This window comes from Podarcis muralis, chromosome 1, assembly GCF_964188315.1.
Source record: "Podarcis muralis chromosome 1, rPodMur119.hap1.1, whole genome shotgun sequence".
Taxonomy (NCBI): Eukaryota; Metazoa; Chordata; class Lepidosauria; order Squamata; family Lacertidae; genus Podarcis; species Podarcis muralis.
Genome location: NC_135655.1, coordinates 90,620,583 through 90,646,290, shown reverse-complemented (window position 1 = coordinate 90,646,290; position 25,708 = coordinate 90,620,583). Strand labels below are relative to the sequence as shown.

Genomic DNA, 25,708 nt, shown 5'->3' with positions numbered 1-25,708 from the left:
TAACTATGGTTAGTTGAAAAGCAAGCCACCTTCATAAACTATGGTTTGAAATTGGATGGAAGAACAGCTAGGGGAAAAACCAACAGATTTCCATTGACCAGTGAAACCCCAACAATAACATGGCCATTCATGCCAGAAGACAAGAGCACTCTACAGCTGAGCCATCTGGTTCTTCCTCTCCTCCCTCTACAAGCTTACTAAATTTTGATGCATTTTTCAGCAAACCAGATTCAATCTAAATTGATAAAAAGAAATAATTAGCTGTGTTTCATAATAGTAATGTCTACACAGCTGAGGACCCTATTGGAAGCGCTTGAAACAGTTATTGCATCTGCTGAGATTGTTGTGTCAGTGTGCTGTGGAAGATAGTGCCACAGTTTGCAGATACACTGGGCATTTAGCAAAATAAATCAGAGTTGTGGAAGAGTGGTTCCAAGTGTGGTAGAATCTGAATACAGAAGAGCAGTATTCCTAAGAAACAACAGGACAAATACAGGATAAATACAGACTGTGAATAACATTGTGTGTACACCACTTCTCAGATCAGTGGTTGGAGTGCATTGGATGCAAAGCAAATGGGGGTGTATAGACAACTCTTGTCTAACTCTTTGGAGTGCTAAGACTAGTTAAAATGGCCAAAATATTGAGAACTCTCACACTCCCAACATAATCAAAGGCACAGAGTAAGATCTTTCCAAGAATTTTATGCCACGGAGAACTGTGACTGAGCCAGAAACCCACCATCCAAAGGGCACATCCTAAATTACCAGGTCTAAATCTTAAATTGCATGCCTTCTGCAAGAACGATCAATTCATTAGGACTTCTCAAGCTGGATCAAATGGCCTGTTTAAAATTTGGTCCAACTACTAAGCACTCTTGCCTAATGGCCCCCCCTACAAATCCCATTACAAAATAGCTTCCCTTGAAGGTTTATTACTCATTGCTAAGTATATATATGCTGGCAGCCCAACAGTTTCCTTTCCTCACAGGAACTTGGCATGTGAACAGGGTTTTTTTGCCAATTGTTTTATTGATTTTTATATGAGGGAAAGTAACCCAATGCACTGCATGCTGCCCACAAATAATAAAATTATTAATACTTTGAACTTCAGTGGGTATGCCGGTCCCAACTTCAAAGTGCTTTAAAAACAAAATTAATTAAATCTCACACTGCAGCCCAACCCTAAAACAATCAATAGGTCATTAAGACATTATTGTTTTATACTAAGCTGCTTATTTCACTCAGAAAGATGACAAATGCTTGGCAAATATCCATAAAAAAGATGATCTTGCCCTCGGATAATACTTTATGTTCCTTTTGTAGGTAAATACAATCAAGCTAAGTGCACTATTCTTTCTAAATGACCTTGTTAAGAACACAAAACTTGTTCAGATCCTAACCAAGCCCAAAAGCTCAAGTTATAAGTTCAGATATTTTTGAAGGAGACTTGAGGGGGAAAGGAATGTCACTGTAAACATAGCATAAACTTCATAATACTCAATAACACACAAGACACAGCATCATTTCTTTTGAAAGCCCACCGTAAGCATCAAAGGAACAACTAATGTTCACATTTTTAGTTTCACAGAGCTATCACAATTTATATATTTTCAAAAGGGTCAAAACCAAACCACAGTGGTGAGACATGTTGAATGATTGACACACAGAATGCACATTCTGGCTCTGTAGATGCACTACAAAGAGGGAGGGGAAGCTCTGCAGATATAGAGTGAATAATTGTACTGATAGTAAGGCAGAAGGGAAATAAATGACAATATAATATGCTTATAGAATCAGAGATAGAAGTAATTCCCTACAAAATGCAATTCTGGAAAACACACATTAATTTTTTCCCATAATAAATAAGTTTTGTTTATATTATTGGATGCAACACACATGTGGATTTGCTGTATATACAGCACTATAAACAAAGCTAATTCATTTTGCAAAAAGGTCTGGAAAGAAAATGGTAGCGGGAGTATACAGAGGGCAGAAAATTGCACCATCTGTCAAGTCCCTGCTCGCTGGCAGCCCCTCCAATATCCTACTTGGTTTCTATCCCTTGCACAAAAGTTACCTGACAATTTTTTAAAATAAACAGAGTCCCTGAAAGCTACTTTTTAAAAGAAGTGGAAATGTTAACATTTTAGAAAGGACGCATGAGGAGTAACCTAGAATGTAGGACACAACTAGTGTTGTGGCTACAACTACAGCCATAGCTATGTCTCTTTTGAGTTGCCTTGCGAAACCTAGAGCTCTGCCCTTGAGCAGTTCCCCATCAGACTCTCGCAAACCACTTGAAAATTGCAAGGAGTTGTGGTGGACTATTTAATAAACTTTTTTTGTTCTACAAATAAAAGCACATACATATCTCATATTTGAGCAAATACCCATCTGTCCTTTCTAATGTGATGTGCCCCTTTCCTTGTGAGCAAAGTTCTACGTTCCACTTCGGACTTAAGCTGATTTTACTATATCAGATTAATTTTTTTTTTGCAGAATTTTCAAATATCCCATTTTCAAACTATCCTGCACAGATAAACACTACATTGTTGTTGTTGTTGTTGTTTATTGTTTTTGAGTCTGGGTGAGTTTGATATTGGCAGTGACAGTGGTGGAAGTGAGTCTCATGAATATAGAATCAGTTCTGCTATAACCAGGGGTATGATCTGGGGACCACAAGGCAATTACAATCTGATTTAGGGTTTCCCCCCCTGCTCTAGACACTTGGGAGTCAGAAAATATATTTTAATGGTCCTCACACATGCAGAGCTACATATTCATTCTTTTGTTGTGTTTAAACCATGTCAAATTCCTTCAAGTTTTATTTCCATTGCTGGTGAACCACAGTATTGTGGGCATGACCTAACAGCTTGCAAAATTAGAGCATCTGAGGCAGAAGGTGGCTAAGAGGCCAGTCTTCATAACCCTTTCAAATCTCAGAATATCCGGTGGTCAGGAAAGGGGGTGGTCCTTATCTAGAAGGTAGCACATGGGGGGGTGCCTCTAGTAGCTGGATGCTACATACAGTACTGTATCTCGCAAATAATCTTATTCAGCCCTAAGGAAAAAAATGCCATTAGAATGGTTTTATGGGATTTTTCTCATGTAGCTTTCCATGGTAGAAAACTAGATTTAAACTGCAGAATGTCTTCAACTAGGTTACTTCAACATCTTCCAATTGCTACCGGTTATCACCTTAGCTACACCACAGTCCTATTGAGACAAGATAATTTGGAAGGGTCCCCCTCCCCACCCACTAAAGAACAAATAATAAACCTCTCACCATTTCCTTGTTTCTTGGTCTGATACAGGAATACATCTCAGGCCAGCTCCTACCACCATGAGGGATGATGTCAGCAACATAGTTACCCTGAGGCCTAAATGGAAAAGAATAGCAATTTTACAAGGAAAACACAGGCGTATCCAAACATGTGACATAAAAAGTAGCAATTACAAAAGTAACCCTCCTTTTGAGGAAGTGCATCTTACAGGATATGTAAAACAAACATAGACAGATATTAACAGAGTAAGAACTTTTAAAAACAGTGCTAATGTTTGCATGCTTAACTAAAATTTCAGCTGGCACTCCTATCCAGACTTAAACAACCAAGGCACCTAAATAAACAGACTTCTCCAATCATTTTGAAAGAGAGAGCAGCTCTACATAGGCATGTCTTCTACACAGAGATGTTACTGAAAGTGAAGGGGAAGCTGTGGTAAGGGGTCAGAGCTCTGTATGCACATCAGACCTCCCACAGCTGCAAGGAATTACTGGACAGGTAATTCGCGTGCCAAATCTGAATGATTTATCTAGTCTCATGTATAAAAGGGAGAAGTGGATGCATATCATTTCCTTTTCTGAAATAGTTAACATTTCCCCTTCCTGTTTGTTTTCAAAGTGGAGTCTTAAATCTAATCCTGAAATAAATATGGCTTCTACATTGGAAGAATTTGCTTATTTGCGATACTACAAAAAGACTGCAGTGTTCAGGTCCAATTGCCAGTTGCTACATCCAGCATTTTTAAAATACTACATTGGCATTTAATTGATTTTTATATCTTCTCTACATGTGCGCTATTGAAGAATAACATGTGGTCAGATAAAGATCTTTATTAAGACTGCTATAACTTCATATGAATAAATATACTAATATATTCCTTATGACAGAATTCCTGTTGCTGATCCAGAGAGCGGATACATACACACTGTAGCAGATACAGATCCCAGACAACAGGGAACAAAGTATTAGGAATGGAGCCCAATATTAAGCCCTCAAGAAAAGGTTTCAGCCAGTTGTGAGTTTTGCAGAATGTTCTATTGTCATAAATCAAGAGATTTCTTTTTCCTCAAAGGAATCACTTGTTTAATACTACATGTTTTTCTTCTGAATATTCTGTTGGCTGTTTTAGGTTGAGCTCACACATAGTCTCCATTACCAATTTATTACTAGCAAAATGCCTTTCATGAAACTGACTGTGTGGAATGTAAGAGGTAAGAATGCGAAGCTCCCTTGAGAGTCCCGAGTCCCATGATGCTGATTTTTATAGATGCAGTACACAATTAACTTATTTATTATATTTAATGTTGAGTTCACATGATAAAAATGTGAGAATGGTTGCCAGCTCACCATTGAAAAGCACATATTTTTCCTGCAAGACCTCCTACCAGACTTCACACTGCTCAGACTTCACACGGATTGAAGTACTGAAAAGTGACAATATGCCTCACTGCTTTGCAATCCTTTTTAGAGACAGTGCAATGCCTTGCACCTTCCGCCTCCCCTTTCTCTAAGCACAGAAGAGATATTGCAAACTTCACATTGAATAAGTGAAATCTCTTGCTACTTTCTGAGCCTCTCAGAAGACCAGAAAAACAAAAATGAACCAGAGTCCACCACTCTCAGCTTGAAGCTGTCCGGGGAAAGGCTGGTTCTTGTAGTGCAGCACTCAGTGTGACATCACAATCAAGATCCTGCTCCCCACCTTTAGCACAAATTTTAACTGGCTACCAAGCCTGTACAAAATTTATGGATCGTAGATAAGAGACTCATGGATCAGGATCAAATGATGGATTTGACTGTTTTTCCAGCTGCAGCACTTTAGCGCAAACCATTTGGTTTTTGAGCTACAAATTATAATGCAATACTCTGAAGGGCTTTGAATAGAGCTCACGATTTCACCGACCTTTTGTATCTTCTTAATATGCACGTATTCCTAGGAAATTATCTATAGTTAAAGAATAATGCCATACACATCAAGAACTGCCAAGAAGAGAAAAAATCTTCTTTTAAAAATGTCAAGCAGGTAGCTTGATTAAGGTGATAAAGCATAAAGGTCACAGAGGGCTGGCTGGAGATGCTGCACTAATATTATACTCTATAAAGGGTGTCTGCATTACAGCTGAAGGTCTTGAGGGCAAACAGCGGACCAAACAGAAATTCAAAAATAAGATTATCTTTGTAAAGTTATGGCTTTACTTTTTTCCAACAGCAAGTTTACAATTTGAACTTAAAATATTTGATGTGGTGGCCTAAATTTTAGGAGCTTGATCTGGTCCATTGTGGGTGTAACACCCACATAGTACTCACATAGTCTCAATGGAGCCCTGCTTCCCACCCACCATCTACCTGTAAACGCACAAAAAGTGTGTAAATGCAACACTATGGAACTTCAGAGTGAACAGGAAATCTCTGCATTTACTCCATAGTCACATCTAGCTCTCCCTCTGGATACTGTCAACTGTGCTCAATATGGGCAATGTACCCACAGTGGATTGGATCATGCCCAATTCTGGAGTAAAAGACACATAACACACAAATATGTATGATGAAGCACTCATGTCATTTTTAAAAAATTAAAATAAACCGATGGAGGTGGGGCTTTGGGTGGCTTCCCACCATCCAGGATTCTAAATGCAGGTAAATATACATCTTTAACTCCATGTGGGAAAAGCTCCAAGTCAAAAGAGCAGGTAGGGAAAGGTTAAGCATCCCTTCCCACACCACTTCCATCAAATCCCCCCACAAAAAGAGTCTGTGTCTCTCTTTAAATAGTGGGATCAAGGCTCTATGCAATTTTGCACAACATATAGCTAGCTCCTCAAAAGCCATATGCATGTTTGTGTACCATGTTTTGTTCCATCAACAGTTCATCTCACTGTGTTGAGGGGAAATATGATAACCATTTTCAAATATCTAAAGGGCTGTCATGTATATGTTAAGAGAACCTACAACTATACAAATGCAAAAACATTTACTAGCACTGGTTCTTGTCTTGTTCATCAACCAAACATCAGCAGCCTTTGGATATACAGTAGTACCTTGGGTTACATACGCTTCAGATTACATACGCTTCAGGTTACAGACTCCGCTAACCCAGAAATAGTGCTTCAGGATAAGAACAGAAATTGGGCTCCAGTGGCGCGGCAGGTGCAGGAGGCCCCATTAGCTTAAGTGGTGCTTCAGGTTAAGAACAGTTTCAGGTTAAGAACGGACCTCCGGAACAAATTAAGTACTTAACCCGAGGTACCACTGTACTAATCATAGTGGAGATGTGCAGCCTATAAAACAAGCAGTAAGTCTGTTGAAAGATTAGCTCCTAGACTACAAATTTATATGCATGGATAATGAAGACAGAATTAAGCAGTACGACCAAAATGCTAAATTCAGAACAACGTTTATTATTTTCAATAAAATCTATTATATTTCTAAGTCTTTTAAGATTTAATATCCTGCTTCTCAGCTGCACAGAACGTCAATAAATTTCCAGTAGCTTATTCAATCTGACAGTACCATGAACATGGCCACTGAGTAATGAAAATGCGATATCTCCCTTTAGAAACAAACAGTGCCTTGAAGAAAGCAAGATGGCACACTGGGTGGTATGGTGAATTGAGGAAACAAGTGAAGCAACCACACCAAAACACACTATTTTTACAGTTACATCTAGTACATCTGGTACATCTAGTTACTTCACTTCTGCTTTTGTTTCTTTCTCTCACAATGTGACAATTTGCCACTGCAAACAACTCAGGCTGAGTCACTATGGGCTGGAAAGGAGATGCTCCTTGAAGGTATTTTGAAACATAAATAAGCCCCTCCTTCAAAATACTCATAGTTTCAATCTGCAACTACTCTTCAAATCTCTCACTTGAGCACAGTCCAACACATCTTTCATTCAAGCTCGCTGGCACGGTCATTAGATGAAAAGCAGAGCTGGTGCATCTAGTTCAGCATCCAGTTCTTGTAGTAACCAACCGGATGACTACAGGATGCTCACAAAAATGTCCTAAGTGTAACAGCGCTTTCCCCACTTGCGATTCCTAGCAAATGGTACACAGAGGCAGAACACTGCCATCATGACTAACAGCCACTATCCTCCATGAATGCCCAATTCTCATTGCCACCACTACTTTTGGGGAGAGTGAATCCTATTGTTTAATTTAACACTGTGTGAAGAAGTACTTCTTTTATCTGTCCTGAGTCTTCCAACACTCAGAAGACCTTAAGGCTGGCAAATAAAGGGAGTATGAACTGCTGTATCTGAAGCAGGTTTGTAAACTCTAACAGAGAGAACTTTTGTTAGCATTAATTATGGGTAACAGGCATGTAAACATAATGTCCTCCCTCAGGGAGGTATGCCTGACACCAACTTTGCTGTCTTTTCGACACCAGGCAAAAACATTTATGCAGGCACTTAAAACATTATGACCATCTCCAGTACTTTACACTCTTCATTTTGTATTTTATCTGTCTGTCTTATATGTATTTATTATTTTATTTTGACAACCGACCTGAAATCACCAATGAAAGAGTATATAAACAAACCACGGGTATGATGTCAAAGGAACGGAGATAATATCTACGCTTGCAATTATCAACAAATTAAAGGAGCTGTTCCCTAAAAGCACATATTTTACTTTCAAAACACTCTCTCCTAGATGCTGATCAGATATAGGCTCAAACATTGCAAGAGAGGAGGAAGAAAACAGAATAGTGCTCCTTTTTAGGGGTTGAGAACAGTTTTGAGGAAGCTGAAATATCAGTTAAGGAAGCTACAACTGTAAAAAGCACATGAGATTACTTCATAACATACCAGCAGCACTTCGTACATTACCAATCTATCCCCCCACACCCACCCTGACAAATGCACATGTCTAATCTGGTGCAGTGTAATCTGGTGTGGTTCCTGAGCCAATTTTCTTTTCTACACTGCCTTCATTGCAAACAGAATATAAATATCCAAGTGAGTGGATATTTACATTATGTTTAATTCATGTAGGTCTTAATATTTCTAGTAAGTGTTTTAGAATAAAATGCCACATTCACTAAATTTAAGGTCAAATAACTCTAGTGTATAGCTCAAAAATATCACTCACTAATTCTGAATGGTGAGAAGCTTTGGGTCCACCAAGAGGGTTCTGAAGAATAAACTGTCGACTGAGCATATTTACTTCTTAAAATCGAGAAGTCAATCTGCTGATTATGCTGCAAAGATCCAAGAAATTGAGCTACTATTTATGGTACCATTATTAAACCCTAAAGGATGGGAATTGGAGATATCTCAATTAATCCTTCTTCCAATTAGTTTCTATTCTTGTCATCAATAGATAGTTTGTATATTGGGCTTCATGGTACTGCATTTCCCCTCAAAAATTGATTTTAAAATGTGTTTAATACTCCTGTGCAAAATAAAATCCCTTGAATTTCCTTATTAATATGATTGCCCTAGAGCTAATCAATTGTACCTAAATTGAATATTCTCAACTTACCAAATACCCAGGACCTGAAGCAGTGTTTCCCAAATTTGGGTCTCCAGCTGTTTTTTGATAACTCCCATCATCCCTAGCTAGCAGGACCAGCACTCAGGAATTATGGGAATTGTAGTCCAAAAACAGCTGGAGACACAAGTTTGGGAAACACTGACCTAAAGGATTATCCCACACCTCGTATATCCAATCAATCACTGTACTCTGCAGGAAAGGTCTGTTCCAAACTATATAGGAATTGGGCCGTTAGTGCCATGGCTCGTACCCTTTAGAATTCCCTCTCATTAAGTACTAGCTAGGTGCCATCTCTGTTGCCTTTTCAGTGCCTAATGAAGACCTAACCCTTTCAGAAACATTTTGAGATATTTCCCGGTCTAAATCTGTTTTTAGAAGTTTTAATTGTTCTCTGTGTTCATTAAAGGTAGACTGCACCCTGTATCTGCAAAAATGTGCTCTCTCAATCAGCATGGAGCTATTTGAGTATCTCCCCATAGTAACATAAAAACAAAATATTTTTTAATGCCACAGCCTGTAAATGCAACATAAAATTGCAAAACCAAGATGTCAAGCTACCTTCACCACAGAAGAGACACTAATACTTAGCATTTAACTGCTTTGTTAATTACTTCATAAGAAACCCTCAATCTCATTTCCTTCAAGATTTGCTAAATTAAGTAAATTAATGTCTTCCACAAAATTTGATGTAATCCATTACATAACATTTCCACGTCCATGTGGAGTTATTTAACTTCATTTATTTAACATTTAATTTTAAAATGCTGCGATTCATTCAAAGCCTTCGGGATATGGAATGACAAGACATTCAAATGTTATAAAGATTAATTCACAGTAATCAAAAAAGTATTTTTGCTACCCCTGCACTTTCAGCAAAACTGCTAGCATTTTATTCATCCTTTTCATAACAAGGTTCATGTATTTTCTTATGCTAGGCATGACAGGGCACAAACTTCCTTAATTTTATTGACATATTTCAAATCTAACCTATTAAACCCCTTCCAGGGTTGTTGTTGTGTTTTTTGTATGTGTTGTTTTTGTTGGTTTTTTGTTGCCTTCTTGAAGAGCAGCTGTAGGCCATTACTACTAAGTTTATCTGAGTGTATACTGATATTTATAAAAGTTGCATTTTACTGTCATAGCCTGAACCACTTTCTAATTTTCTCAACTTTAGTTGCGTTATTTCTGTGCTCTAAGCTTCAACTCCTCCCCTAAATTCCTCATACTCCCTTATTATATGAGCAATACAATGTGAACTAATATCTAAACACTATCAGTGCAAGTTTAATTTCCATGTGCTCACATTTATCTATCAATGCACAACTGACTGTTTCTGAAACTAGTAAAGGTAAAAGTAAAGGTACCCCTGCCCGTACGGGCCAGTCATGTCCGACTCGGGGGTTGTGCGCTCATCTCACTTAAGAGGCCGGGAGCCAGTGCTGTCCGAAGACACTTCTGGGTCACGTGGCCAGCGTGACGAAGCTGCTCTGGTGAGCCAGCACCAGCACAGCACACCGAAACGCCTTTTACTTCCCGCTATAAAGCGGTACCTATTTATCTACTTGCACTTAGGGGTGCTTTCGAACTGCTAGGTGGGCAGGAGCTGGGACCGAATGGCGGGAGCTCACCCCGCCGCGGGGATTTGAACCACCGACAATGCAATCGGCAAGTCCTAGGCACTGAGGTTTTACCCACAGCGCCACCCGCGGTCCCAGGTTTCTGAAACTACTTGTACATTAAAGCACAATGACAAATCTGTTGAATGTTTTGGGTTCACATAACTGGTCTGGCCAACTTTTGTCAACCACCAGAAAGAGAGATGCTTGTATGCTGAAAGATTTAGGACTCCTGAAAGACTTAAAAGATCTTTAATGTATAGCGATAACTATGAGAACCTTTCAGTGATGAGGCCATGCAATGAAATAGACAGTAGATAAATTCAGGGCAGGCAAAACGAATTTCTTCTTCACCCCATAATTGATATAGAATTTGCTATTCCTTGTGATGGTTATAAGCTTTGAAAGCTTTTTAAAATAGAGGATTAGACAAATTCAGCTGACATAAAAAAAAGAAATGAAGTCCCAATGCTTATAGGCAATTTAACTCTGATCACTAGGGGTAAACAGCACAATATGGCTGTAGTGTAGTGTCCTGTCTGCAAGCACTCCAACAGTACATGACTGGCTACTGTCAGGAGGCATGTTAGACTTGTTCCAGCAACACCACTTTTATGTTCTTAATCCAAGTTTCTTTAACAAATACATTTACATATACTTATTCACAGAGCTGTCTGCTTCTGAATCTTCTTCTTTATGAAAACTACAATGAATGCCAGACAATATACTAGACATATAGACATCAATTTTGTGCTAGATGGTTCACTTTTGTTCCCTTTGAACAGCAGTTTTTTTTCTGAATTGTGATTAGGGAGAACATTAAGGGGAAACTAAGGAAAGTTGAGAAGGTACACAAAACCTTCTAGGGAAAGAGGACACAAAAAGAATGGATGTAGTCATGAGTTTCTGTTCCAGCAGATTAAATTACCTGCTCCAAAGGTCAAATAACTGCGGCCATATTGATGAAGCATTCTGGACACAACTGATTTTCTTCCCAAGTTGTAGTAGGAATATTTTCAGCATTCATTTACAACAGAATTTATTCAAACTCTCCATAACAATGGGCATTTCTGATGCAAAAGGCAGAACTAGAGGCTCAGCCAGAGTTAGAAACTCATATATATAAGCTAGTCACCAAATGGCTCCTTAAACCAAGGTTATGGTCACTACAACAGAATGTCTAGGCACACTGCTGTGGTGTCTTTTGCACTGGAATTTATTATTATCATTATTAGTATACATTTCATTTCTATACAGCTTTATATTTTAAAGAAAAGATCTCAAAACAGTTAACAACACATTAAAACATCAATTGAAACAATCCAGAATAAAACAAAATCAAGCTTCAAGGGAAATATTTCAGATTCTTCTCTAAGTGACATTCTGTTTTCCCATATTTATTTACCAACAATTTATAGAGCTGCCCCATAGCAGAAGTACTCTAGGAAGGCAGTGTGGTATACAGTGGTACCTCGGGTTAAGTACTAAATTCGTTCCGGAAGTCCATTCTTAACCTGAAACTGTTCTTAACCTGAAGCACCACTTTAGCTAATGGGGCCTCCCGCTGCCGCTGCACGATTTCTGTTCTCATCCTGAAGCAAAGTTCTCAACCCGAGGTACTATTTCTGGGTTAGAGGAGTCTGTAACCTGAAGCATATGTAACCTGAAGCATATGTAACCCGAGGTACCACTGTAGTGGTTAAGAGTGCCAGACTAGGACCTGGTAGATCATGAAGATCACTGGGTGACTTTGGGCCAGTCACAGCCTCTACCTCACTGGTTTATTGTCGGGATTAACTGAGGAGTAGGGGTGAACCATGTACAAGGGAATCCCCACTTATGCGGGGGTTCTGTTCCCAGCTGCTGCACATGTCACCAGGTCACACCTGAGTGGGAATTCCCCTGACCCTTTCAGTGCCAAAAATGGCATGTGTCAGTGGAAGTGCATGTGCTGATTGTGCGCAAGTGGGGAGACACCTGTAATCCTTGGAGAAAAATGTGGGGTATATATGCAATAAATAAGATATTTTGCTCACCTGCTTAAGAAAGCTGGAGGGGACAGCCAAATGGAAATGTCAGTAGCCAACTTGGCATCAGAGATCTCCACATGGCCACAGTTGGCCACGTGTGAGTCACAAAATGCACCTGGCAAATTTTGAACACTGGACTCAGAATGAAGACACCTGAGCATAGCATGATTGTGCTCCTTCCACGACTACAGGCAGCAAGATATTCCAAAAGAGCAGCACTCAACCAAGGTATGCGTCCCTTGGACAAAGGTTGCAGAATACTATATTGCTATAATAAATGAGTTTTATTTACAAATATACAGGTAGGGAGTTCAATTTAAACACTCCAACAAACCTCATCCATGTTCCCATATTAGTTTTGTAAAGACAGTCAGCATCCCCAAAAATGCTGTGAGCTTTGGGCCCCAAAATCAGCTCTGTATGTAACTCTCTTCCTTTAGTCCCACTGGATAGAAAACCTCAAATCTATTCCTCCTTACACAGAGACACACACCTTGAAAGTCTAAAGTGGGAAGCCTGCTCTACATGTGAGGTTTTACCATGTGACTTAGATTAGAACACTGCACGATCAGGGTTCTAGATTGCATAATTAGCATGTGTATGTTGGTCTTTATACCACTCAGAGACAGCGGTGTAATGCAGGGAGATGGTGTGGCCTTGTTGTTTCCCCCATGTAAGTTCCAAACACCTGGAATATCAAAAATGGGGATGACAATGAACATGAGTAACAAACAGTGGTGCTTGGAAAGTCAGGTCAAAATGTGGAGGTTGGGGTATTCTGTCCTGAATTGGGGAGAGTGAAAGAGGGCAGACTGCGAGGCCATCAGCTTTGAGTGAGAAGAGTCAGGACACCTTCCGCATCCCATTGATTCATCCACTTCCCATATCTCATAAATAGCCCAACCCCATCCATTGTAACTCTGTGGTACAATGTAAAATCCTACGCTACATAAACAGGCAGGTTAACCTGCCAAGTTTTCTGTTACTCACCTTTTCTTTTGTACAAAAAATGTGGTCCGTACAAACACACTTGCAAATGCACATACAAACACCACTCTAGGAGCAAGGAACAAGCATGACGAACAGCATCCTTATTTCACTAACTGTTTCCTCAAGTCTACGCCTTTAAGTCACTGAACCAGCAGAGTAGCTCATAGAATCTGGTTTCAACCAATGTGATCTACTCTGACACAGCATTAAAACATTATTATTAAGCAGCAATGACCACAGATCCAAAGAGCTACTGTAAACACAACAAAAGGCCCTTGAAAGCTCAGAAGAAATTCTTAACTTTGCTGTGAGTCCTAGAAGACCTGCTCCCTGCCCTGCAGGCCCTTTTCTACCTGGGCTGGAAGGGTGTAGGCCTGACTGACTCCAGCTACAAAAGCTGAGGTTGCAAAGCTGAGGCTGCTGAACAGACACTGGGGGGTGGGGGGTTAGATTGTTGCTGTGATATTAATTTTTTGTTTGTTTATTTTAGATCTTATGATTTCCATGGAAATTATTTGATTTGGTTGCATATTTTTATGTTTTATTTATTATTACTCCTTTTTCTACACTGAAATTATGTGGGGGGGTTTCCATGTTGCTAGCCACCTTGAACATAGAATATCAGCACACCCGCTAAATAAGTAATACAGGTCTGTACAGTATTTTAAGAAGCAGATATTCAGTAAAGTGAGCAGCTTGAGACACATCGCTTCCCTCTGGAAACTTAACTCATGGGAAATACAGTGGTACCTTGGGTTAAGAACTTAAATTGTTCCGGCAGTCTGTTCTTAACCTGAAACTGTTCTTAACCTGAAGCACCACTTTACCTAATGGGGCCTCCTGCTGCTCCCGGAGCACAATTTCTGTTCTCATCCTGAAGCAAAGTTCTTAACCTAAGGTAATATTTCTGGGTTAGCGGAGTCTGTAACCTGAAGCGTATGTAACCCGAGGTACCACCGTACAGGCTCTTTGGTGAGGAAAGATAGAGAAACTCAATAAATTAAGTAAATAACAGCATGGGACGTGGTCAAAAACGTGAACTTCAGCCCTTCTAGGTACTACCCCTGTCTCTAACTAAAGTGGACTCTAATCCATGAAAGCTTCTGCCACAAAATGTTCCCCTTTTAAGACTCAGTTGTTTCTACCTAGTAGGGTCGTTGTACCGCTGCCCACCTGCCCATCCCTTTGGGTATTTGCCCCAGATATTTAGGTGGGGTGGGAGCACTAGAAGCAGCAGGCCCCGCTCCAGCCAGCCAGCCAGCCAGCCAGCCAGCCCTCCCTCCTCTTTCGCTTACCCTTCTTGTCCATGAGCCACATGAAGAAGAAGCAGGGCACGAAGCCGATGGGCCCCCAGAAGACGAGCAGGGCAATGTCCAGCTTGGAGAAGGGGAAGGCCTGGCGGGCCGAGTTCTGGATGGGGCCCCAGGTGTTCCACACCAGGCCCTGCGCGAAGCCCAGCAGCGAGAAGAGCAGCAGCACCAGCCAGCGCCGCCCGTACACGCGGCCGGGCAGCGGAGGCGGCGGCGGGTGCGGAGGCGCCGCGGGGACCAGCCCTGGGCTGCGGGGAGCCGCCGCCCGCGAGGCCGCTGCGGTCCTCCGGGGCTGGCCATGCGCAGGGTAGTGCTGGGGCAGCGCCGCGGGCGCCGGCGGAGGCTGCAAAAGGGGCTCCCGCTCCTCGGGGCTGCTCCAGTCCGAGCCCATCGCCTCAGGGAAGGAGACCCCCCGCCGCCCGCTTGCCTGTCGCCTGCCTGCCTAGCCGGCCGGCCGGCGTCCTAACGTAACCCCACTTCAGCGGCGGCGGCAGTAACGCAGGCAGAAGGCAGCAGCCCGGGCAGCCGCATGCGCGATTCAGCCGGGCCTCACCCGACGCCGAAGCGCCTCTCGGCACCAGGCAGCGCATAGAGAGAGGAAAAGAATAGAGCGGCGAATGGTTGCTTGTCTTGCACACGGAACTTCCTGCTTTCAGCCCGGGCGCGGTTTCACGTGGGAATGAAGCCCACCATAAGCGCTTGCACCTGAGTGAGGATGTGTGTCAGGTTAAGACGCTGGCAGTCCTGTGCTTATTATAATACCCGGAGCAGACCCACTGAAATGGCAGGCCCTTAACATAAAGCCACGTACATTGAATTCGGCGGGTCTCCTGTGAGGAGGGCTAACGTTGGGACACAACCCTACGTTGCGGGCCTTTTCAGGGGCAGAAGCAACGGCTGTCCATTGAAGACGAAAGGGAGGGAAATGCAGGATTTGGGTGTCGCTGGGAGTGAGCGCCATGTCAACACGCACGCAGAAGATTAGTAGGGAAGACACGAGTTTTATGGTCTAACGCGTGCCTTGTTTTGAGGCGGAGGAAATGTGATTGGTCTGAGTTTAATGTTTTTTTTTTAAATAAAGCATTTAAAGATTTGTGTTGCTGACGCTAATGCAGTCCATTATCCTCATATTCTGGGAAGGAGGGGCCGTTGCTCGTTAAGACAGCCTTGCAAAGTAGCCCGCCTCGGTGCCTACTCCTTGTAGTAGTTGCGAGTACAAATTAACCCCCCCCCCCCGTAGGTATAGCTCCTGATTCTTCAGGGTTTGTCCACCTATACGTGTCTGTAGCTTGACCTCTCCCGCCCTTAGATTGCACAGATCTTTGGGGAAGAGGAGCCGCGCTGGTTCACACGCGTCTGCACGTGATTTGATTACCACATCCCTGATGAGCAGCAGCTGAATACGTGAATGCATTCCACCAAGCGTTGCGCAAGCGGGAGGGGAAGAGTTTCCTATTTGGGGATATCGGTAAACACTAGTGCGCTCTGCCCAGGCTAACTCGTGACTGTCGGACGCAGCTTTGTGGTTACGTGGAAAGCAGTCGCGCGTTCCCCGAAGAAAAGCAAGGACAACAGCTGCCGTCCCACGCTTTGCAAGGCAAAACACAAACAAAAGCCACGTGATTCTGCGCCTGATCGCCCACGTGATCTCGGGGAGGGCTGGTGGTGGTGACGGCGAAACGTCGAGCCGCTGAGGGAGAAAGAGGAGGAGACCGGGGCGGTTTCTCTTTCGGAATAGGAAAGGCCAGAGAGAAAGGGAAACAATGGCAACGAGAGCGGATGCTCTGGTGGTCTCTTCGCTGCCCGGTAGGTTGCTCCTTTCTGTGCCAATATCTGTCCCGGTATCCCCGCCCGCCAAAGTATCGGATCTCACCTGCACAGGCTCTCATGTCTTGGCTTCTCAATTTACGTGGGACAGACATCAGGTTAACATGCCCTTTGGTGAACCAGCATCAACTTCGTTAAATACAATATAAGCCTTCCAGACTGCAGCGCCTTCAACCCCGAGTTGAAGCCGGTGGTGGCCAAGTCGTGTTGAACAATGTAGACGTTGTGCATATTGGCTGGTGAATGTTCAACCTGCCCATATTAACCGAGCAATATGTGAAACGTCCTGCTGATTGATTAATGGTTGCCCAGCCTTAGTTGGAAACTGTACACATTGACTGGGATATATGCAAAATTGCCTACTGGACACATTCTCCATGCAGTTTAGAAAATGTACACTAAGGCCAGCTTTATTCTGTGTTCATCTTGCATTCACCACAGCAAAACATACACAAACAAAAGTATAAATCCACTGTTCTCTTCACCACTAACTTGCTGATCAGTTAAGTGTAAGAAAAGCAGTGCTTTGAGAGGCTTTGATTCAGATATTACTTTAGATCTTGCATTCTTCCTTCTTTCCCATTGAAAACTAGTACAACTGTCAAACTGATCTTCACATTTAAAAAACAGAATGTTGACTGGCCATGCATATCCACCTCCATTCCAATGTCACAGCCTTCCAGGAAATGCATTTTGTTGTATTTTACATTTTTCCTGTGCTCCCCCACCCCTTGAAAAATGGTTTGGATTTGAGCGTTCATAACCAAAGTGTAGAATGATGTTCGAAGTATATGCATTTCATGCTGATAATTCTTGTGTTCAGCTGTATTGCATTATATTTTGCATTTTGCCTCTTACTTTGAATATAGATAGGAGAACTGAGCTAGTATCTAACCTTGATATGTAGAATTGTGTCCTGAATATGCACATCAAACTTAATTCTGATATTTCAAAGTTTAGAGAAGTTTCATTACAAGTCAGCAAACAAATGGAATGCCCAAATGGGCTAAACCAAAGGTCTGTCTTTGCCACGACACATAGCTATCTATTTGATTGTAAACTGGGATGCATGGAATATAAAAACTGCAGGAATAAGAATGACTCATTGCCTCCCCCAGAATTGCCCTTTTGTGAATGCATGTTTCCCACAATGCTTTAAGTGAATACTCCCAGCAGCAGAGAGCAGCATACTAAGGGGTAACCTTTGGCCTATGGTCCATGTGCGGACAGAAGCTGCCAGAAAGGACAACTCTAGTGAAACTAGTTCTCACTTGCCCAGTTATTTTCCTTGCCCGTGTTTGCTTCAGGAGATCTCATCATAAGAAAATAAAACAAGACTGCTGGATCAGGCCCATGTTCCATGTAGTCCCATATCCTGGGGTCTCAGTGGCCAGCTTGATGCCTGTGAGAAGCCTGCAAGGTGGACATGAACTCTACCCACCTGTGATTCGCATCAATTAGTAGTCACAGGCATAATTTCTTGGGCTTCAAAGTGTCTGTGGGTATGTGCAGGAAGTTTATTCTTACAGAAAACCCTCACTGAACCCAATCCATACCCATGTATATTGGTTGCAAGGCGAAGGATTTGCAGCAAAAATAAATTCATCATGATGTCATCTGTTGGTAAAGGCAAAAGAGAGAGCAGCTAGCCTTGCAGCAGTTAAGTGCATACAGTGGTACCTTGGGTTACAAACGCTTCGGGTTACAAGTACTTCGGGTTACAAATTCTGCTAACCTGGAAGTAGTACCTCGGGTTACGAAATTTGCCCCAGGATGAGAACGAAAATCGCGCAGCGGCAGCGGGAGGCTCCATTAGCCTTAGGTTAAGAACGGTTTCGGGTTAAGAACGGACCTCCGGAACGAATTAAGTTCGTAACCCGAGGTACCATTGTACTGATGCTGAATATGATCATGCACATGAAGGTGCAAAAAATAGTTCAAGTTTATGCTGATGATTCTAGAAGAACTGGCCTGGCCTTTTGCCTGCATAACTCAATTTACTTCTTGCTTTTTTAATGCTGTTTTAGTTCTTCCTTCTTCCTGCTCACATGCATGTTGATGTGGAAGCAAGTCCCCATGTGGGCAATTAAACTTACTCACATTTTTACTTTTTAAATAGTTGTGGTTGCTTAGTTTTATTTCTGTTTAGGTTCTCCTTCTTGCACACATGCATGTTGATGTGGAAGCAAGTTCCCCTGAGGTTAATGAATCATGCTCATATTTTTACTTTATATATTATGTTTATATTCTCTTTTGTTTCCATGGAAATCAACACGCTGTAGGGTTCCCAGGTGGTCTGTCATCCCGACCCAGCCTAGCTTAGCTTCAACAAGATAGGTGCATCATCTGCCTTCAGACACTGGCAACAGTCTGATCCTATGATGAGTTCAGTATGCCTAAGTCAATTGAATCCAACTCTGCATAAGAACTGGCCACTAGAATTGCAGCATTAGATGCAGACTTCACTAAATATTTCACCTTTTTTTTTTTTTGGTAGTAATGGCAGTTGTGATCCCCCTGCCCAATTCAGAACCCAATGTGGTTTTATGAGAAGTGCTCCTACAATTTCCTTATGATTATAATTTTTCTTTTCTAGTGGTTTAAATCCAAACTATCTTTGAAGTGAATGGGGAAATCTGTTCATCTCATTATGTTGTATTGCCAATAGCCTACTGGTTTATGAACGGTGTTCATAATGGATAAATACTATCTTACACCTTCCAAGCAGTATATTCATATCTCTGAGGTTCTAATACAGTGGTACCTCGGGTTACAGACACTTCAGGTTACATACATACTCCGCTAACCCAGAAATAGTACCTCGGGTTAAGAACTTTGCTTCAGGATGAGAACAGAAATCGCGGCGTGGCAGCAGAGGGAGGCCCCATTAGCTAAAGTGGTGCTTCAGGTTAAGAACAGTTTCAGGTTAAGAACGGACCACCGGAACAAATTAAGTTCTTAACCCGAGGTACCACTGTACTGCATATTTACTAGGGAAAAGACCCCATTGAATACAGTAAGACTTGCCTGTGAGTAAACATGCATCAGGTTGAACTGTGAAGTGATTCCCCACCCCCCGACTGGTTAGAGAACTTTTGACTTCATATTCATTAAGGGGAACTTGTTCATAATGCTCACATGGTACAATGCCCAGTTTATTTAGTCCCATCAACTGGGCGATGTTTAGGTAATTTTTGGATCGGATCAATAAATAATCTGAAGCTGATTATTCACACTCACCCTGTGTTCATATTGATGAAAACACAAACACTGGTAAGTTTCCTGTGCCTGTCCCTTACCTAGTAAATAAGAAAGTAGGAAAATGAAGAATGTAAATATGAGCATGAATCACGTATTTAGTCATTTGGACTAAGCCATCTTATTTTCAATATAATCAGCTTTAAATCTCTTCTGACAGAATTAAGAGTTTAAGATAGATGTTAAATATTATTCATTTGTATTTTCCATTAATTAAATTGTAATTGAAATAACTAATTGCAATTACAGTATTTTAATTACTTTGTTTCCTAGCACCGTGGCCTGCATACAGATGTGACTGTAGTGATGTGACCTTTCCTCCCCAGTTAATTTAGCATAGCACAGCATTCCATGTGAATTTGCAGGCTATAGAGCTGTCTAAATTAGTTAATGTGGAGGAATGGCGCATTGTTGATAAACTGTTGGAAGCCAAATTAGCTTTATCTTGCAGCAAGCTGATAGCATTATTTTACTCATGGGACTAATACATCTCTAAATATGCTAATTTCACTCTTACTTCTGTTGGGTGGTATTTTTAGCATTCACATCGTTGACATTATAATATTAATGGAAGGAGATCTCTGCTTGCTTTAGCTTGCCTCGCAGTGCAGCCCCAGAGATGTGTATCACTAGAGAAGGAAATATATATCTACACAAGTAAAGGACTGATTTGTCACCTACAAGGCCTGCAGATAATCTAAAAGCCTGCACTCAAGACAAACCCCATTATGAAAAGTTATGTTAAAAAGGTAGGCCTGCCATTATGGACAAGCATTTTTGAAGCACAATGGTAGCCATGGGAGAATGTGTTTAAGATAACATTGGAATTTATCTGCTGCATTAATATCTCACGCCAGCGTATATTTTTATTCTATGCACACTTACTTAGAAGTAACCTCCATCAAGTTCAGTGGGGCATACTGCTAGTATGTTGTATATTGCACAGTTAGATTATTTCCTCCTTAGACTGAGGCACTGTTGTCACAGAGTGCTTTGGAAGCATAAACAATACTAAATAGGGGCACATCCATTTTCATTACACGCAGGGAGCTTATGTCACTCCAAGTTGTTGCTGCTGTGTTGCCTGGGGTTGAACTGGAGTCCCTAGATGGCCACAGGCTTCCCGTTCCTGATGTTGGCAAGAAGGGGGAGGTGAACCAGCAGCCCTATGGAAAGTGTGCAACTAATCTAATTAGGTGCACCTAACTGTGTAATATTACAGGGTACATGTATCTCCTGTGTAATCTCCTATGCATTTGAAATACTGCCTTTTTATGTTGATTGAATTGCAGTGTGGCTGTGTTAGCAGGTCATAGTAAACCAGATGTGAGCTTCAGGGAGCTTTGGGTGAGCACATAGTCTTTGCTTCTTCTCAGACAGCTAAGATTAGGAATTCAAAAGATTTCATTTCTGTTTTTTGTTAACTACAATGTTCTGTGTCCTCCAGACTCGGAACTGTAGTTAGGTACAGTAATCTTAACTTTATTTAGTTTGACTGAACCAGCTTTAGTAACGGTAGTTTGAAGCCAGCTTGTTTCAAATGTTAATGATAATCAGAGTGTACAGTTCTGGTTGCCTCACCAGAAAAAGGATGCTGTATAGCTGGAAATGGTTTGGAAAAGGGCAACTAAACTGATCAAGGGGAAAGATAAAGTACAAGTGGGGGAGAGTGCTGTTGTGCCCAGTCTTGCTTTCAGGCTTCCCATAGTTGTCTGGTTAGCCACTGTGAGAACAGTGTACCTCGGGTTCCTCGGGTTACATACGCTTCAGGTTACAGACTCCACTAACCCAGAAATAGTACCTCAGGTTAAGAACTTTGCTTCAGGGTGAGAACAGAAATTGCGTGGCGGCGGCACAGCAGTAGCAGGAGGCCCCATTAGCTAAAGTGATGCTTCAGGTTAAGAACAGTTTCAGGTTAAGAACAGACCTCCGGAACGAATTAAGTACGTAACCAGAGGTACCACTGTACTAGACTAGATTGGCCACTGGGCTGATTCAGCAGGCTCTTACATTTGCCTGCCTAGACAAGCCACAGTTAAGCAAACTTTTTGTCTCCTATTGGCTACAAGGAACTATGAAAGGGGAGCACCTGAGCCTGCGACTTGCTGTGACTTATTTCTACTTGTTCACATTCCACTAAGCTATGGCTTAGTTTTTGCATGACATGCAATCATAGCCAGTGAGTTCCTGCTACAATTGTTCCTACTAGAATGCCATCTGACACTTTTCATATGCAGAGCTCTGCTGAGAGATGTTTTAATAAAAACTAAGCAGATTTGCCATAAGCAATTTAGAAAATAATAATTTAGAAGGCTTCTGATCACATGGAGTTAATTGAAGAAACTGGAACCTCTCAATATTTATACTGACATTTCTTGGATCAATAAGAATGTGATCTAGCCTCCTTGCCACATTTCTAATGCATATAGAGGTTCCACTTCTTTTCCTGACAGTCTGTGCTTTTATATAGTGTTTATGACCCAACATATATAACTGCTGTTTATTGATTTAAAACATTTTATCCCATTCTTCGGCCTGAAAAAAATCTCAGAGCAGCTTATGAAGATTAAAAATAAGATAGTCCCTGCCCTCAGGCTTACAATCTACAAAACACACACAAAAGAAAAGGGGATTGGGATGGAGGTGTTGTGCGGCTCAGCAACCTTTGACACAAGCTCTTTACAAAATTCAGCAGGTCATGGAGCTGCATCTAAGCACAGTGCAAGGACTGCTGATTGCTTACTTTCTGGTGGTCTTAGCAGTAACAGTTGGTAAATGACATTAGAACCAAGCACGATGGAGGGTCTTGACAAACAGGAATTTATTAGGGGCATATTTTTTCTTGAGTGGAGAAGAGATGATTCAGTAAAATACTCCTGCTGAATATCAGCAGCTGTTTAAAATACAAAGGCTCTGCTCAGGAAAAAGATGGATACCCTAACAATGCAATCATCTTATTCAGATGATTAATAAATAATGTTTATTCCCAAGTAAGTGTGCATTGAATTTCACTGCAGTGGTACCTCGGGTTAAGTACTTAATTCGTTCCAGAGGTCTGTTCTTAACCTGAAACTGTTCTTAACCTGAAGCACCACTTTAGCTAATGGGGCCTCCCGCTGCCACTGTGCCGCCAGAGCACGATTTGTGTTCTCATTCTGAAGCAAAGTTCTTAACCTGAAGCACTATTTCTGGGTTAGCAGAGTCTGTAACCAGAAGCGTATGTAACCTGAAGCGTATGTAACCTGAGGTACCACTGTATTGAATTTATCTTTTTAAGCAGTGGTGGGCATGAGATTTGGCCCATGAGTCCGTTTTCTCTAAACATTGTCCACCTCCACCACACCCGACACTCTGTGATATAGAGTGTGGGGAGGTAGAGGCTGGGCTCTCAGTTCCATGGGAGAAGGAGCAAGGGTGGAATGGGAAGCAAGAGAACTTGGTGTCGGTGAGGCAAACAGTTATATATCTGGGAAGTTCCCTATTCATAGGAGGATTTGTTTTGAGAATTACCTTCGTATTTGTAGTTGATTTATATGTAACACCAAACAGTAGTTTGCTGCTGTATGAAAGAACCCACGGCTCACACACTCCTTGCCCCTAGTATGCTCTGATTTTTCCTTTCATTTCAAAACAGTGCTATTGCATCCAAAACAGGCAAACCAAGGTTTTCCCTACAAACCAGAATTGCAAATCTCTTTCAAGCTATGTTTTGCACTCCTAGGTTGTGAGCATAATATACTTTGCCCAGTTTGGATAATGAAAAAGTAGGGTTTTTTAAAAATACATTTTTTGAATTATCTCTGCATAAGCTCTAGAATAAGCTCTCTCTCTGCATATGCTCTAGAATAAGCTCTCTCTCCGCATAAGCTCTCAAGGAGAAGGGGACGACAGAGGACGAGATGGTTGGACGGTGTTCTCGAAGCTACCAGCATGAGTTTGACCAAACTGCGGGAGGCAGTGGAAGACAGGAGTGCCTGGCGTGCTCTGGTCCATGGGGTCACGAAGAATCAGACACGACTAAATGACTAAACAACAACAAGCTCTAGAACAGGGAACATTTGCTCATTCAGATTCCATCTTCCACCAGCCCCAGATAGGGATGATGAGAGATGTATTCCAGCAACATTTGCAGGGCCACAGGTTTGCCACGCATGCTTTAGAGAGGCTAGAGTTTTAAACTCACTGATGCATCTTTCTGAAATATTTTGAATCTTTATTTTATTTCATTTTAAAATTTTGGTTGGCTATAGGTGACATGCAAATTATGCTAACTATATGCAGCCAAAATGTGAAATTGAATTTGGGCTCTGTGAAAATTAATAAATAAGTGCCCAGTTAAACAGAATTTACAGAAATGAGATCTCACCAGAGCCACTAAATAGTCTTCTGACACTACTAGAAATACCTTGTCTATTAACTGGAAAATTGCATTTCCTCATAATCCTGTGAATGACTTTATCTTCTTTTTGATTTTTACACAAAAGGGGCTTCATTTTTTTAAACTCACAGTTGTTCCCCCAGCCCACCCCAATGCCCCAAGATGTTAGGCTGATACATTATTATGTGCTTGTTAGAGTAACAGCTGGATATATAGCTTACTCTAAAAATAAAGTGTTATTTTAGTGAAACTGGTTCTTTCTTTGGAAAATTATTCTAAAACCTCTCAATTAAACCCCATATTTAATCAGCAGGGTATGTTGGCAGAAGACAACTGCTGACATGTAATGAATTCTTCTAATTTGCTAAATTATTCTAAATAATTGACAGTACATTTAACTTCTTAACAACATGGAGTTCACTTTTCTGCAGAAACCCTGTGGTGCTAAATTCTTTATTTCCCCCAGTTCTGCAGAATTCTCAGCGATTAATTGAAAAGTTTGAACAGTTTTCAGTCAGGGTTTTGTTTTTTCCCTACTTTGAAAATGTTTAAAATGGTTTTCAAAACATGATGTATATTTTCTGAAGACAATATGAGACCCTGAAGAGGGTGGAATCTTGCATGCAAAAAATTTGCACATCAAAGTGCTTGTTAGTTCTGGTGCAGGAAGGCTTGCATTTACATGGTTGGAACTGGTCAAAGCGTGTTGGAAGACACTTGACATAGCTTTCCATGTGGTGCAGTAATAGAACTGCATTTGCGATAGAACTGGTTCTGCATGTGCATTGCTGCATGTGTAATTTGGACCTTTGTTTCCTTGGAATAGTTGTGGCATTCTTTAGTGAGACAGGCTACCAACAACAATGGTAAGGCCCACCATTATATACTGGTCTTAGAAACTGTATGGATTTGTTCATGGTATAGTAGTCAGATTCACCTTCAGTTGTTGACAGCATCTTGCAGACATAGCTGTTGTTTTAGTTAGCAGGTGGCTATCTCAAACTATAATAACAATTAAGAACGGATGGGCTTGTTCCTTTTGTGGGGGATGCTGGGATCTTGCACAAATTACCCATAGAAGGTAGAGACCAGGAAACTGAATTTTACTAAGTACCCCTCAACCCCACAGTGCCAGAGTGTTCTCCAATCTCCCAGAGCAGCTTTTTAGGCAGCAGAGGGAAGATGGAATTGGCAAAAGTTGCCTTTCCAGCACAGGTGGAACTCAGCTGAGCCCAAGTCTCAAATCCAATCCAATCCAATTACTCTGAACAACATAAAACATCTCGACCCTATATTTTCATTCTCTGGAATAGTAAAGTTTAAGTCAATCTTGAGAATATGAGATAGCTATAAGTAATTCCAGACAAAATGAACATTTTGTCTTTATTATTCCCTGAGACTGCATCATTTGATGCTTCTCAAAAGGAAATACTGCTCACAGGACCCTTCAGCTTCCTAGAAGGCAACTCATTAGCTCAGTCTCATGGAAATCTCAGGCCCAGTTTTTTAATT

The 25,708-nt window shown here is 41.4% G+C and overlaps 2 protein-coding genes across 5 annotated transcripts in view; one reads left to right on the top strand and one right to left on the bottom strand.

Annotated features, from left to right (window-relative positions):
- SLC49A4 (solute carrier family 49 member 4) overlaps positions 1 to 15,306 on the bottom strand; it is a 70,166-nt gene extending 54,860 nt beyond the window's left edge. Inside the window, exons 1-2 of the mRNA XM_077934922.1 lie at positions 14,719 to 15,306; positions 3,289 to 3,382 (exon numbers count right to left, since the gene is read on the bottom strand). Of these exons, the coding sequence (XP_077791048.1) occupies positions 3,289 to 3,382; positions 14,719 to 15,124 (500 nt within the window). The 5' untranslated portion in view covers positions 15,125 to 15,306. The remainder of the gene's footprint in view (positions 1 to 3,288; positions 3,383 to 14,718) is intronic.
- Positions 15,307 to 16,210: 904 nt separating this feature from the next.
- HSPBAP1 (HSPB1 associated protein 1) overlaps positions 16,211 to 25,708 on the top strand; it is a 50,573-nt gene continuing 41,075 nt past the window's right edge. Inside the window, exons 1-2 of one of the 4 annotated variants that reach the window (XM_028743257.2) lie at positions 16,218 to 16,539; positions 20,413 to 20,567. Coding sequence is in view for 3 of the 4 variants with exons in the window: in XM_028743267.2 (XP_028599100.2) it covers positions 16,497 to 16,539 (43 nt within the window). In the remaining variant the exon portion in view is untranslated. Of the gene's footprint in view, positions 16,540 to 20,412; positions 20,568 to 25,708 lie in introns of all 4 variants that reach the window. The other 3 variants (XM_028743267.2, XM_077934861.1, XM_028743248.2) reach the window with 3 other exon arrangements.